The sequence below is a fragment of the Apteryx rowi genome, unplaced genomic scaffold (genome assembly GCF_003343035.1).
Source record: "Apteryx rowi isolate R43461 unplaced genomic scaffold, aptRow1 scaffold_276, whole genome shotgun sequence".
Lineage (NCBI taxonomy): Eukaryota > Metazoa > Chordata > Aves > Apterygiformes > Apterygidae > Apteryx > Apteryx rowi.
This window is the reverse complement of record NW_020449152.1, coordinates 479,407-493,200: the sequence shown is the minus strand read 5'-3', so window position 1 is coordinate 493,200 and position 13,794 is coordinate 479,407. Positions and strand designations below refer to the sequence as shown.

The following is a 13,794-nucleotide window of genomic DNA, read 5'->3' as shown; positions in this document are numbered from 1 at the left end:
CTATCCCCCTCATTCCACCTGCTCTCCCGTGTTCGAACTACTTCATTTACAAGTTAACCCTTCTTAGTCAACACAGTTACAATATATACCCTCCTCTTTAATGTAAATACTTCTGAAGATTTCTCTTCAAACCACAGATGTAAAAAACCTATCCCCAAATAAGTTTATCCACTGCTTCAATAGGGAGAGGATTTCATCCCAAAATTAAAAAAAATATATATTGTCTTTAAAATACCGTAGTTCTGAATGTTTCAGATTTGCATTTTTAGCAAGTTGCAAAGTTTCATGAATCTGTTTTCCATGGAGTAAATCCATTCCATTCCAGGAAACACTCATTCTAACGTTCTCTTGATTACTTGTACTGCGTCAATAGGTAGGATAATTGCTTCAATAAACAAAAGGAGCTCAGCAGAAAACAGTCATTATTCCTATTTAGGAGAACCTTTCCATTCATAAATCATTTCAGCATGTTTCAATTCTTGGATACCAACTCTTCCTCTCTCGTTTAAGGATGAAAAGAAGAACAAGAAAAGCAGAAGAATGTTGAATATTGAGGATACTTCTAAGCAGCAGTGACAAATAAAATGGATTAGAATGACACTTAAATTGATCCCTGATTTCAAATACATGAGTATAACTGCTTTTCATTCAAAGTCAGGATTAAAAGAAAAAAAAAGGCCCAGAGACATTAGTCTTAGCATAACCAGATCCATAGGAAACCAGAACACCAATGATTTTTATCTGAGTCACCATAACAACTGCAGCATGCAGCCATATGAAACTCAAAGCACATTGTTCTCAGTGCTGAAGGATTGCATTTATTATTTAAATCATAATTTAAACTAGATTTAAATGACAAACTTTCCTCTTCATTGTATGACAAACCCAACAGATCAGGATCCACAGGACAAAGAGCAGTAATGCCTACACACTGAACACCTCTAACACCAGATTATATAAATATATATACTAGGTAACAGTGATAGGAAATTAATGTATTATAAACAGGTAGGACATCTGTCTTCTCTATCCCTCCAGTTTTATGACCAACTGAATTCTCCCATACCATTAAAGCTATAGAGCAACCACTCAAGTTATAATGACACCACCTGTATTGCTACAGGTGCACAGTGTAATCATTCAAGTTTGCTTTGATAATCCAACTAGGTTAGTAGAGTTTTAACTCTTATGACATTAAAAGTTAAAAAATAACCTTAAAACCCCCAACCTTCATACTTGCTTTTAAAACCATCTTGGTATGTATTCTGGACATTCTCCCCAGTACTTTGTTTTTATAACAATTCAACGCAGATGTAAATGCTGTACTTTGGAGACTTTTGCCCATATCATTCTCATTAAAGCAAGTAAATGCTTCTTCCAAAAAGTAAAGCTCCTTCCAGAAGAGGAGCACAATATTATTGCAGCCATTCCAGCCTAGGGGACTTGCTAGGTAACTCTGTGCCCTCAAGGAAAGACTTTGTGGTCTTATAGAAAATAAGACAGAATTCAGACAGGATGAACTCTTAAGAAGGCACAAGGTACCAGAGAGGTCAGCTTCTCACTAAAGCAAAAGAAGGTAATGTTCAGCTAGCTGTTAAGTTACTTCTGACCAAAGCAGTGACTGGTACAGACCAGGTCAGCAGTAGCCCCATCTTCCATCCACACAACCTGCTGTGGGGCTAGATACTTACAGGGGCTGGTGGCACTTCCTCAATCCCTGGCCAGCACCTAAACCGCACCACGGATGAGACTCAAATGCGCACCTTTTCCCCAGCTCTGCCACACACCGTTTCCCAACGTGAGGAAGTCTGTCCAAGCTAGTAATCCCCTTGTTTTTATGATCTGACAAGTGTTCAGGGTATTTACTGCAAGAATCCTGATGGTCCCAGAACAGTTCTTATTTAACAGTTCTTAGTTCCTTACAAGTTTGAGCACCAGGTTTAAACCTGAGTATGGACAAGCTCACTACCAAGTACGAGGCTGAGAAGCTACACAAAGACAACAGCATTATACACTACAGAACATGCTCTGCCCCAGGTAATCCTAATGGAGCAGGCAGCCCCATGCCCTATCCCCCAGCAGGTCATAATAGGAAAGGAACTTGCTTTCAAATTTTCTGTCAGGAACGTGACAAGCAAGCTTTTAGAAACAGTGCACCTGCCTAGGTGTCATAGTTCAGCACCACGTACAAGCCACAGGCCAGATTACCAAAATCAGACACAAACTCTAAAATAAGGCAATATTAGGAGGGGGAACATGGAGTCAAGACTTGCAGGTTCCAACTTACTGCAACTAGAAGTGATCTTTGGTAAGTGATTTTACACTTTTGTACCTCCCTCTGTTACACCTGTATGTAAATTACATTGCCAACTTTACAAAAGTGCTGGGAGGCCAAGTTACTCTTTGGAAGCACTCTGAAATAGGTGTATGAGAGGTGTCACAGAGATACCAAAATGCATGTTTTACTCATCTAGCATTCATTCATTTATCCAAGTGAGGTCAAAATTACTTGTACAGAGCTTCACTTAAATAACTACAAGGCTGCAATGACATGTACAAAGAACTGACAGACCGTAAAATGAAAGTTAATGATGGTAGAAGGTGTTCTATAACTGTAAATAAATATTTAAAAGTCTTCTCAATTTACACAATAGGGCAACTATGGAGAAAATAATCAGTATGGAACTGTAAAAAGAAGCACTCCTTGTTTCCATTACGGGACTTCAAGGAACCAACTACAGAGCATACTGCCCTTTAAAACTTAAGAACCAAACCAAAAAAACAAAAACAAAAACAAAACAAAACAAAAAAAAAATCAAAACAAAAACCCCATCACACTTGGGAGTTTTTCTTGAACAAAGAACACAATGTATTAATTCAATGGAATAGAAAGACATGCAGAGAGTGGAATTCATCATTAATTCTAAAAGAGATCAGAACCTGTGGTACTACTTACAGACCTGAAGCATCAGATACTAATTTTGCTGTATACTTAATAGTGCATTGTGTACTTAAAATGATTATCACCCCATGCTAATTTGAGTAGCCTCCTTTCTAATAAAAGTTAAAAGCTTCTTTCAAAATTTCAGCCTGTTGAGCATAAGAAGCAAATCCATATATTTCCATCTAGTACACAATAGCTTATAGGTTAATCTTTAATACTCAATGTATGTTATCATTAACTTAGCAACATTACATGCTAGAAGTATTCCCCTCAATAAAAGAAAAAAAGACAGATGCCTCAAGAAAGGCTGCCTGTGGAAGTGATTTAGGAGAGTGACTTCAGTATTCTCATTCAGAAAGACAACACAGGAGAGGACAACGGGAGACTTGGAAACTGTAAGCAATGCTCAGAACAGTTTATAAAAACAGCAGACTATAACCACATTTATTTCTTAGATGTCTCCTAATTCTGCAAACAAGTTGAAGAAAAAAGCTTTTTGAAGATAACTTCCCCACCCCTCATAGGCCCTCTAGGCATGTCTAAAAATAGGCCATATGCACTGATTGTTCAGAGCATTTACATGCTATTTCTGCAGAGCACAACAAGCATCATCTTCTGTAGCTAGAGTACACAACTCCTTCCATTACTATACTCACGAACAAGTCCATCCTTCCCTCTCAAATTATAGGATGAGAACATATGTAATTTAGGAAGAGAAGAGAAGTTAAAGGACACTCTTCCTTCTAAAATTTCAAAACATACTCAATCTTTCTTCTAAAAAATTACTTCTAAAAAATTGTGTCATTCCTGATCTCAAGTTTTATTAGCACACAAGGAACAGAATGTACAATTAGTCAGTCAAGATAGCGGCCTTGTTCTTCAAACACAAACCACCCAAAAAAACATACACAGACATGCAAGTCTAACAATACTTAATGGAAAGCAATCATCATAGTCACATTAATGAGTTAAAATATTTGAAAGTATTTTGAAGATTCTTAGCACAAATTTCTGGTTTCCAAGAGCATACAGAATATTCCACTACTACATCTGGGACATTTGGTTTGCAATGTCATTCTCCATTGGCACATAGAAAAGCAGGTCAAGATTACCTGCTATTATTTTACACAATAAGAATCCCAAGCAACCACAAGTGACTGGTTGTGTGAGCAGTCCAAGACACACACAATACTTTCCCATTATCCACACTTTTTTTGCAGCACAATTAGAAATTTCTGAGTTTCAGTAAATAAAGAGTATTTAGAGTATATTCAAACGCTTCAGGAGTACAGTAAGTGCCTAGTAAGGCAATGTTCACTCATTGTACTAGGAGAGCAGTGACCTGCAGCACTGGGCTGTGGACACCAAGCGCAGCAAAGCTGGGCTTTGTGCCTCTTTTCCATAAAAAAAAGTGAAGTGAGATTATGGGCATGGCTGGTGACACAGTCAAAGCCACAGTTTACGCAGATGTAATAACCACAAAGCCTCATGTAAAGCATAAACAGAAGATCAGGTTTCCTGTGGCAGATCAGGTAGTATAGTAGTAGAGGGACCATATACTTCCTCAACAACCAGTCAGTGGGCTTACAACGTCTTCTGCGTAATTCTGTCTCCTGCAGGTTTTTCTGGCTCTGCCGAAACCAGTTTTTCTTCCTCTCCTTTTAAAGAAGTCAATCATTTCTCAATTCAACTTCACCTTCAGAATGAAGGATTTTTTGAGTAATCATGATATTTTAAACCTACACCCCCAGAGACTATTCTTCCTCTGCCACCCCACATAAATAAAACTTAGACACAGAGCTCAAATGAGTGCCCAAGAATCCCATCACACAAGATCTGTCTACTAGAGTTAGGTATGGAAGTATGCCTCATGACTCTCAATCTTTTACTTTAACAGTAAGGTCTCCCCATTTATTTTACGACATGACTTGCATCTACTAGTCAATCTTTGTTCAGATTAGATTTTTGCTAAAGATCTCTATAATAAGATAAGTAAGGGGTTTTCCATATCATTCCATGCTCTCAAAAACTAAAATGTTAAGGTAAATTAAATTCTTGATCTCTCACTTTAAATGAGACGAGAGGAAATACTTTATGATTCTGAAAAAAAAAACCCAAAACATTTCTCTTCATTTGCTTTGAAATCAGTAGCCATTTACCACTTCAACTCCTGAAAACTATTATGAAATTCAGTATCAGCTACTACGGAAGATAAAGAACCAACAGCCCCCAAACCCGTATCTTACAATCCTTTGCTGAAGCAAGCATAACCAAGCAGAACATAACTGAGACCTAGAGAGCTGGGCCAGTAACTCTCCACAGTAACTATCCATCTACTGATATTCTGAAACAGGTAACACGATTTCTGTGGTAAATCTTTCTACTTTGAATTTACGTCAGCATGCTTTTCTGACTGATTAAGAATTTCTCTCACAAGCAAACTGCTTCCTCATAACATTTCCCCCTGTTTACACTCAAGTTTCATAAGCCATTTAGAGCCTTTTTTCTTTTCAATAGAGAACTATGCATGGCATTCTTCATTAGGTAAGGAAAGTAATATCTTGAAAGCACTTCTCCCACATGCACATAATACAGGAGCAGCAAACCCTCTGTTGGAAGGTGTAGTAAGTATTTATTGTGGGCTATTAAAGCCGAAACAGTATGAAGACCATGACAAAATATTGTCAAATCAATTTTGCTCACATGGTTCTTCCTGTAAATCATCTTCAGATATCACAGCTTGCTACAGCATAGAAAAGTTCCAAATTAAACTATTTAGAATTAAACTATTCAGAAAAAAAATTTTAGACAGAAATTAACATACCTTTTTCTTTAACCTAAGTTTTTCTGTGTTCTAATAACTAGAAACTGTATGTATACACAGAGAGAAAGAATCCACATCGTGTAGTAAACAGGGGGAAGCAAAGATGGAGCCAAATGAGAAACTTAATCTAAAATTAGACATTATGCCTGTATGCTTTTTTTTTTTTTGTCTTTGTTGTTACTAATTTTATGGTTTCTGGGTCTGGATTTTATTGTTTATTTGAATTAATGCTTTTAATGTTGAATTTCATTTTTACTTTTTTTTAAACAATTTACTCATTTTTTTCCCCATGTAGAATTTCTCTTTAAATGATAAGCTGTAGAAAAGTAAACAAATAAACCAGTCTAAGCAAGGTCCCTAACAGCTATTCAGTTAGAAGCTTGTAAGTCATAAAAAACTAAGAAGAAAAGAAATATTTAGATAAGGTTAGCACTTTTTTGTGGGACCACAGTAAGCCAGTACCCAGAATTTGTTTCAGGCAAGGGCAACTTTCTTCCATAGGGCTCAGTTCATGTGAATCATGGGTTGCCCGAGAAGCATGTAGAAAGTACTACCGTATCAAAATAGTATTTTACATTCACAGGTAACAGTATGAGCAACTATGTATGATAAAGGGCTACAGCTCCTGTCCATTTCTGCTTAGGTCACTCTTCCATCCTTTCTCATTACCAAACAGGTAACAAAGAAAGTTTCTTGAACTATTAATTAAATGTTAATTTTAACTGTTTAAATTAAATTAAATGTTAAAATTAATTAAATTAGATGTTAAAATTACACTGTAAAGTTAAATGTTAAAGTTAAATCTGCCAGGACCTGGAGACCAGGAAGAAAGTCCGGAGAAAGGAAACTTTCCCTTTCTGGAGGTGGATCAGGTTAGAGATCACTTAAACAAACTGGACATACACAAGCCCGTGGGCCCTGATGGGATGCACCCGCAAGTGCTGAGGGACCTGGCTGATGTCATTGCAAGGCCACTCTCAATCGTCTTTGAAAGGTCATGCTGATCAGGAAAGGTGCCTGAGGACTGGAAGAAAGCAAATGCAACTCCTAAGTTCAGCAAGTTAGAAGAAGAACAAGGAAGACCCAGGGAACTACAAGCTGGTCAGCCTCATCTTGATCCCTGGGAATGTGATGGAGCAGCTCATCCTGGACACCATTTCCAGGCACATGAAGGACAAGGTGATCAGGAGTAGTCAGCATGGATTCACAAAGGGGAAATCATGCTTAACCAATCTGACAGCCTTCTATGATGAGATGGCTGGCTGAGTAGATGAGCGGAGAGCAGTGAATGCTGTCTAGCTTGGCTGCAGTGAGGCTTTTGACACTGTCTCCCATAGCATGCCCATAGGCAAGCTGAGAAGTATGGGCTGGATGAGCAGACAGTGAGGTGGATTAAGAACTGGCTCAATGACCGAGCTCAGAGGGTCGTGATCAGTGGCATGAAGTCTAGTCGGAGGCCAGTAACTAGCGGTGTAGTCCAGAGGTCAACAGTGGGTGCAGTACAGTTCAACTTATGCATTAGTGACCAGGACGATGGAGCAGAGTGTGCCTCAGCAAACTTGCTGATGATCCCAAACTGAGAGGAGTGGCTGATACACCAAAGGCTTGTGCTGCCAGTCAGAGGGACCTCAACAGGCTGGAGAAGTGGACAGATGGGAACCTCGTGATGTTCAACAACAGCCAGTGCAGAGTCCTGCACATAGGGAGGAATAACCTCTGGGTTATTTCTAGAGAGCAGGCTGGGGGCTGACCTGCTGGAAAGCAGCTTTGCAGAGAAGGACCTGGGAGTCCTGGTGGACAACAAGGTTGAATATGAGCCAGCAACGTGCCCTTGCTGCAAAGGCGGACAATGGTATGCTCGGCTGCATTAGGCAGGGCGATGCCAGCATGTCGAGGGAGGTGATCCTTACCCTCTGCTCAGCCCTGATGAGGCCACACCTCGAGTGCTGGGTCCAGTCCTGGGCTCCCCAGTACAAGAGAGAGATGGAGTTACTGGGGTTAGTGCAACAAAGGGCCATGAAGATGATTAAGGGACTGGAGCACTTCTCATACAAGAAAAGGCTGAGAGAGCTGGGTCTGCTCAGCCTGGAGGAGAGAAGGCTGGGGGCGGGGCAAATCTTATCAATGTGTATAAATATCTGGAGGGAGGATATAAAGAAGATGGGGACAGACTCTTCTCAGTGGTGCTCAATGACAGGACAAGAAGCACTGGGCAGAAAACTGAAACACAGGAAGGTCCATCTGAATCTAAGGAAAAACTTTTTATTTATTTATTTATTTATTTTTAACTGTGAGAGTGACTGAGCACTGGAACAGGTTGCCCGGAGATTTTGTGGAGTCTCCATCCTTGGAGATGCTCAAAAGCTGTCTGGACACAGTGCTGGGCAGCCTGCTCTACCTGACCCTGCTTGAGCAGGGGGGCTGGACTAGCTGATCTCTAAATGCCCCTTCCAGCCTCAACCATTCTGTGATCCTGTTTTTCAGTCACTTCATTTCAGATGAATGAACATCATGACTGAATGTATACTACCCAAGACCCTTGCACATTTCATGACATTTGCCGTTTTATTTAATTAAGCACTGACAAAGGTTCCCATAACAAGATACCCTATACTTCCACAGGAAAGAAACTCATCACAAGAGATGCTTCAAGCAAATGATCATTACCTTCTTTAATGACCTGGTTGAGAGCCTCTCAAATACCAGAGGGATCTACTTTCCCGCCAAGCTTCTCCTCCCATTCTGCAAGAACATTACTATAACTACATTTTCTCTTTGGCAAAGAGATATATCAAATACAGCAAACAGCACTTTCTGGATATCTCATCAGTATCACTGTATAAATCAGTAACTGATAGGCCTAGATAAGAGGGCTGGAGATCTGCTAGTGCAAACACAAACAAAAACATACAGCTCCTCCACAAGTTCACTCAACATTAGCTAGAGAACACTCCTTCAAATGTGTTAAGATGTGCCATCTTAACAGTGAGCAGCAATTCCAAATTTGTAACAATTAGACAGAAAACTACATCTTCAGACCACACAATCCAGCTGACAGTATTATATGTATGGTAAACCTTAGACTTGTTTCTTACATAAACCTACTTTACGCAAGAGAAGAGAAAAAGAGGAAAAAAAGACCAAACACTAACCATGTGCCCTTGAAAGGAGCATGTAGAATAACCATCACATTCATGCTATATATCAAAAGGCACACACAAATGGACCAATTCTTTGAGTCTCATTCTCTTTTTTTAAAACAAATGTATACGAAAAAAATTTAAGAGAGCTATACAAGAAAAAGAAGTTCCTACACAATTCTAAACTGCACCTAAAATTATGTGCTGTATAGGTTAAACTTTTTTTACACTTAGCTTTAAGTTAAAGAACAGTTCCTGTTCTTTAAAATATCTACACTCTATATGCATTTTCTGGAAGTCTATTGAGGAAACACAGATAGAAACACAAGACTTTGAACTTGTTTGACTGAGAAAACTCTTTTAATCTCTGTTGTAACAGGCAAGCTTGCTATATGATCTCTTATTTTTAAACTCATCAAGTTCAGTCTTAACTGTTCCCATCTGAAAGCAGCTTTAGAACTTCACTTAGCTAGCTAGTAGTTTCTCATCCCCAACCTAGAACGTATTCACAGACACTTCATATCCATTTGCCCTGGTGCCAGTCCTGCCTTTAGCTTAAAGCTGTTTTTTTCCCCCTCCTTGCTTTTCACCTTCCAACAGTCTCCTGAAATATGATTTTATGTGGTGTAGTGGTTAAATGAGCTCTTCAAATGCCATAAAACAAACATGACCACCAAAACCAGAAGTCCCAGACTATCACTGTCAAGAGACACTCTTCTCACCCCCATGCTAGTCTTCGCCTTGTTCCAGCAGAGTTGTTTTCTGCAGATGTACACGACAGAAACAGAATCAGTGAACCAACCAACTTAAAAATCAAAACACCAAAACAAAGTTTACTTTTTGGTCACATCAGTTCCCTGTGTCAGCTTACTACAGAGCTATCTTTCCCTCACAGCAATGTGGAGGCAGGAGAGGAAAAGGGGAAAATGTTCCCCTATTTGTAGAGCTGGCTTACAGTGTTTATCCAACTACAGCCTGAAAACTCATTTTACTAGCCTACATAACCAAGCTCTTCTCAATTCTCCTCTTATAAAACAGGTTGCCCAAGGGCCATCTCATCCATTCCTGGAACTGACAGAAACAGCCTGAACCTATCTTTCCGAAAGATGGCGATCAGAACTTTTATACATCAGTACATATATTGATACACTGTAGGACTACATTTGTTGTTTTCTTCCTGCCCTCAGTCACACCACTTCTGTGGCTTATAATTATCCTTGATCACATGCAGTCACTTTTCTCTTCCAGAGGTCTCTTGGTGTTAACTCTCATGCCTATAATGTTATTACTACTCATTCCTGCTGCATGTTTTCATATTGCATCCCTTTTCCATCATTTCAGCATTATCATCCATTTTCGCAAGACATTCCAACCTTCCTTTGTAATGTTGACCCCTCAAGTTCACTCATCATCAAGTTAGAATTTACGGTATACAGTAGTTATTGTTACATTGTCCCAATATCTGTCTTGAGAAACACCACTTGCAAGCACCTTTCAGACCAGCAGTTCCTCTTTTGACACAAATTTGTTGCTGTTTCCTCCCCTTTAAACTGTTCCCCACCCAAGTTCTAGCTCTTGTACTAATTCTCCAATATTGCCATCTTTGAAAATAATTTATTTTGAGGTACTTTATAAAACATAATCAAATTCCAGGCAGGTAAGTATTGTTTTACACACACACACACACATAAATCTTTTTTGTTTTTACATAAAAAGTAAAAGAGTAAACCAGTCATTTACTCTTATGAAAGATGCAGGTCAGTCAGGCATGATCTATCTTTAGTAAATCCACATAGGACTCATTCTACTTACTTTCATATTGTTAATTAATTCTTTCCTTCGAAAATTCTCTAGAGCCTTGCATATTACTGATGTCAACCTCATTAGGCTATAGCTGCGCAGATCTCTGCCTCCAGTTCTTTTAAGAAAATGCATTTTCCATATTTCAGTAATAAACCTGCCAAGTTGGAGGTAGCATAGGTTTAAAATCCTTGCTTTGAGGTCTTCAGCTTCATGAATAAGTTCTTCCTAAATTCTGAAAGAAGTTACATGACTCCATTAATCAAGCTTACTGAATTTAGATTTTGCTTCCTCATCCCATCTTTGTTTTCATGCTTGGCATCAGTTTTTATTGAAAAAGGAGACCTTGGACTTGTTCGAATCATATGCAAATTACCGTCAATCTCTCCTTTTGCTTACTGACCTCCCTCCTCCAGTTATTTTTATATTTATGCAGCTGAAGACCCTTTTACTTAGATTTCCTTTAGAAAGTCTGTCTGTTCGTGATTCTAACAATTTTCATTCTATTCCTACAGTTCTTATCTCGGTGACACAGCTACCCTCTGCCCTCTCCAGCTACTTTCCTCTGCAAATTCTCTGATTAAAAAGATTTTGGTTTGGAAGCTTTGCTACCCAATTTTTGACAACACTTGAAAATTTCCTTCTACAAACATTTTATTGGCAGTGAGATAAAACTCAGTTATCAATAAATTTATAACTTTTGTTCTGTTATTGCATCAACACTGCATAGTTGTACAAGAAAGAAAGATCCCAAAAGAAGAACAGAAGCAACAAAAGCCACATCTGCTTTTGTCTCCAACCTATGTTTCTTCCACGTGGCCAAAAACAAGGTGAGGGCAAAAACGTGCTATTCTTCCTACAGACGTTCAACTGGTGTTGATCTCTTAACAGTCTTTGACAAGGAAGTGACCGATAAATACTGCAAACCTAGCTAGATGATCCAGTTACTTCATAGAAACTGATCCTGCAAACATACACATTTGAATGGCCCCTATATATCCTGAGAAAAAACAAAGCGCTACAAAATCATGCAGGTTTTTCAGAAAAGATTTAGTAATGCACTCAATGCATAACATCGCTCTTAAGTTTCAGCTGCTGCTGGTGTGATCTCTTCTTTTACATGTTGCCATCCTGTGCTTGTTTTGCTTACTGAAGCATAACAAAAATTAGTTTAACTCCTTGTTACCTTGTACTAAATAAGTTGGTTTCCGACCCCTTCTCAGATAATCAGTATGTTCTTTTGGTAATTTTCGCAGAGACTAACAATGAGCTAGGTAAAGAGACTGGTCTGCCTTCTCTCACTTTCAAAAGGGCCTCTTCTAGGAATGTTGAAGGGAAGGATACTGGTAAACCAGTGCTATGGGTTACTAGACCATTCAGTTCTCTAACAATTGAAACATATTGGACCATTTCGAAAAGCACAGAGAGCTTCATCCACTCTTCCAGATATGGGAGCTAGGAGGAAGGGCGGTGGGGGGAGCATTAGTGAACAACTGCCCACATTGAAACAGTGAAATACAATCTTTAAAGATTAGCTAATGAGAGAAAAGAAGAAAGGGGAAGGAAACAAAAGGGAAGAGAACAATTATAACAAACACAGTTTGTGTTAAACATTCACTGATGTAAATTAGAAGCTCAAGACACAAAATTTGGGTTTGATCATTACAACTACCCTGACTGGCACTTCATACACCATTTGTTTACCAGAAATACTGCTAGTCATGCAAACTCAGAGCAAATCAATTCCAAAATTATATCTACCTGCTCCGATAATAATGAAGCAACTATATTTGGTGACTATTTGGGTAACAAAATCTGCAGACAACTGATTATTTTTCCCTTTAGGAACGGGAAGTCCAAGAGTTCAAAATTTTCCTTCAACATAGCCATATTTAAAAACAAAACAACAACAACACAGCCATCTGAAAAGAACAGTTATTCATCATTTGATCATTTCAAATGTATGTGTACTTCTGAACACAAAACTCACTGTCTTTCTAAGCAGAGGTCAGTATTTATTCGACCTCAAGACTTCTAGAGACTGCCCAATCACAAAGCGCGTAATGACTCTAGAAGCTTAAATACCGGTTTTATTTTAATACTGCAGCATTAAGCAAAACACTGTTTGAATAGCCATTATTTTGTTGGCTCAAATTCAATTCCTACCGACACAAAACAAGCTTTAAAAAAAAAATCCTCCACTGTAACAGAGCTCTTAAAATTGAAAATCACAGAGAAAATGAGGGGGAAAAAAGAAAACAGAGGATAAAATACACTAAAATCCTTTTGGACAAGGAGTCAATAGTGCTCCAGGAGACGGAGCGCAGGGGCAGAGAGCTCTCTCTCTGCTTTCTGGTAGGTGACTCGATTCTTACTTCGGGGATTCACCCCATGCTGGGGGGATAAAGCACCGGGAGGCATCCCCTCCTCACGTCAGGGCTCCTGCACAGCCCCACTCAGGCCTCCCCAGCTCCATCCTTGGCTGAGGCAAGGACGCTAGTGGATTCACCTCAGGAAAAAAATAAATAAATAAATATATATATATATATATATATGTATGTTTTTTGACCTTCTGGGAGATCCCCTCAGCCTCTAGGCCCTTACCGATCAGCAGTGGTTATGGGGGGACACCGGCCGTGAGGAACTCGCGCCGCCGCGGCCGCCCCGCGCCTCAGGCCGCTCAGGCGAGGGCAGGGCAGAGCCGCGCGCGCCTCCACAGACGCCAACAGCCGCTGCCCGCACGAGGCGAACTGAGTCACGGCCCCGGCAGCGCCCCGCGCCCGTCGCGCCGCTGGGCTCAGGGCGCCGCCGCCGGCCCAACGCGCTCCCGAGCTTTGCCGACCCCGCGGAAACCAGCGACTCCCCCTCAAAACGAGCCCCCCACCCGCCCCGCGGGGAGCAGGCGGGCGCCCCTCACCTGGCAGCCCTTCTTGTGGTGGAAGCCCACCACCACGATGTGCAGCACCGGCCCCCGCTGCGGGCCGGCCGGCGGCGGAGGCGGGGGGGGGGAAGCGCCCCGCTTCTCCATGGCGATGGCGGCGGCACCCCGGGCCGCTCGCTCCGCCTCCCGGCGCCCAGGGGCCCGC

At 40.4% G+C, this 13,794-nt stretch overlaps 1 protein-coding gene across 3 annotated transcripts in view; it reads right to left on the bottom strand.

Annotated features, from left to right (window-relative positions):
- The window catches only part of AVL9 (AVL9 cell migration associated), a 45,443-nt gene extending 31,656 nt beyond the window's left edge, over positions 1-13,787 (bottom strand). Inside the window, exon 1 of one of the 3 annotated variants that reach the window (XM_026068580.1) lies at positions 13,626-13,787. In XM_026068580.1, coding sequence (XP_025924365.1) covers positions 13,626-13,736 — 111 coding nt within the window. In that variant the 5' untranslated portion in view covers positions 13,737-13,787. The remainder of the gene's footprint in view (positions 1-13,625) is intronic. The other 2 variants (XM_026068578.1, XM_026068579.1) reach the window with 2 other exon arrangements.
- Between the last annotated feature and the right edge of the window lie 7 nt (positions 13,788-13,794).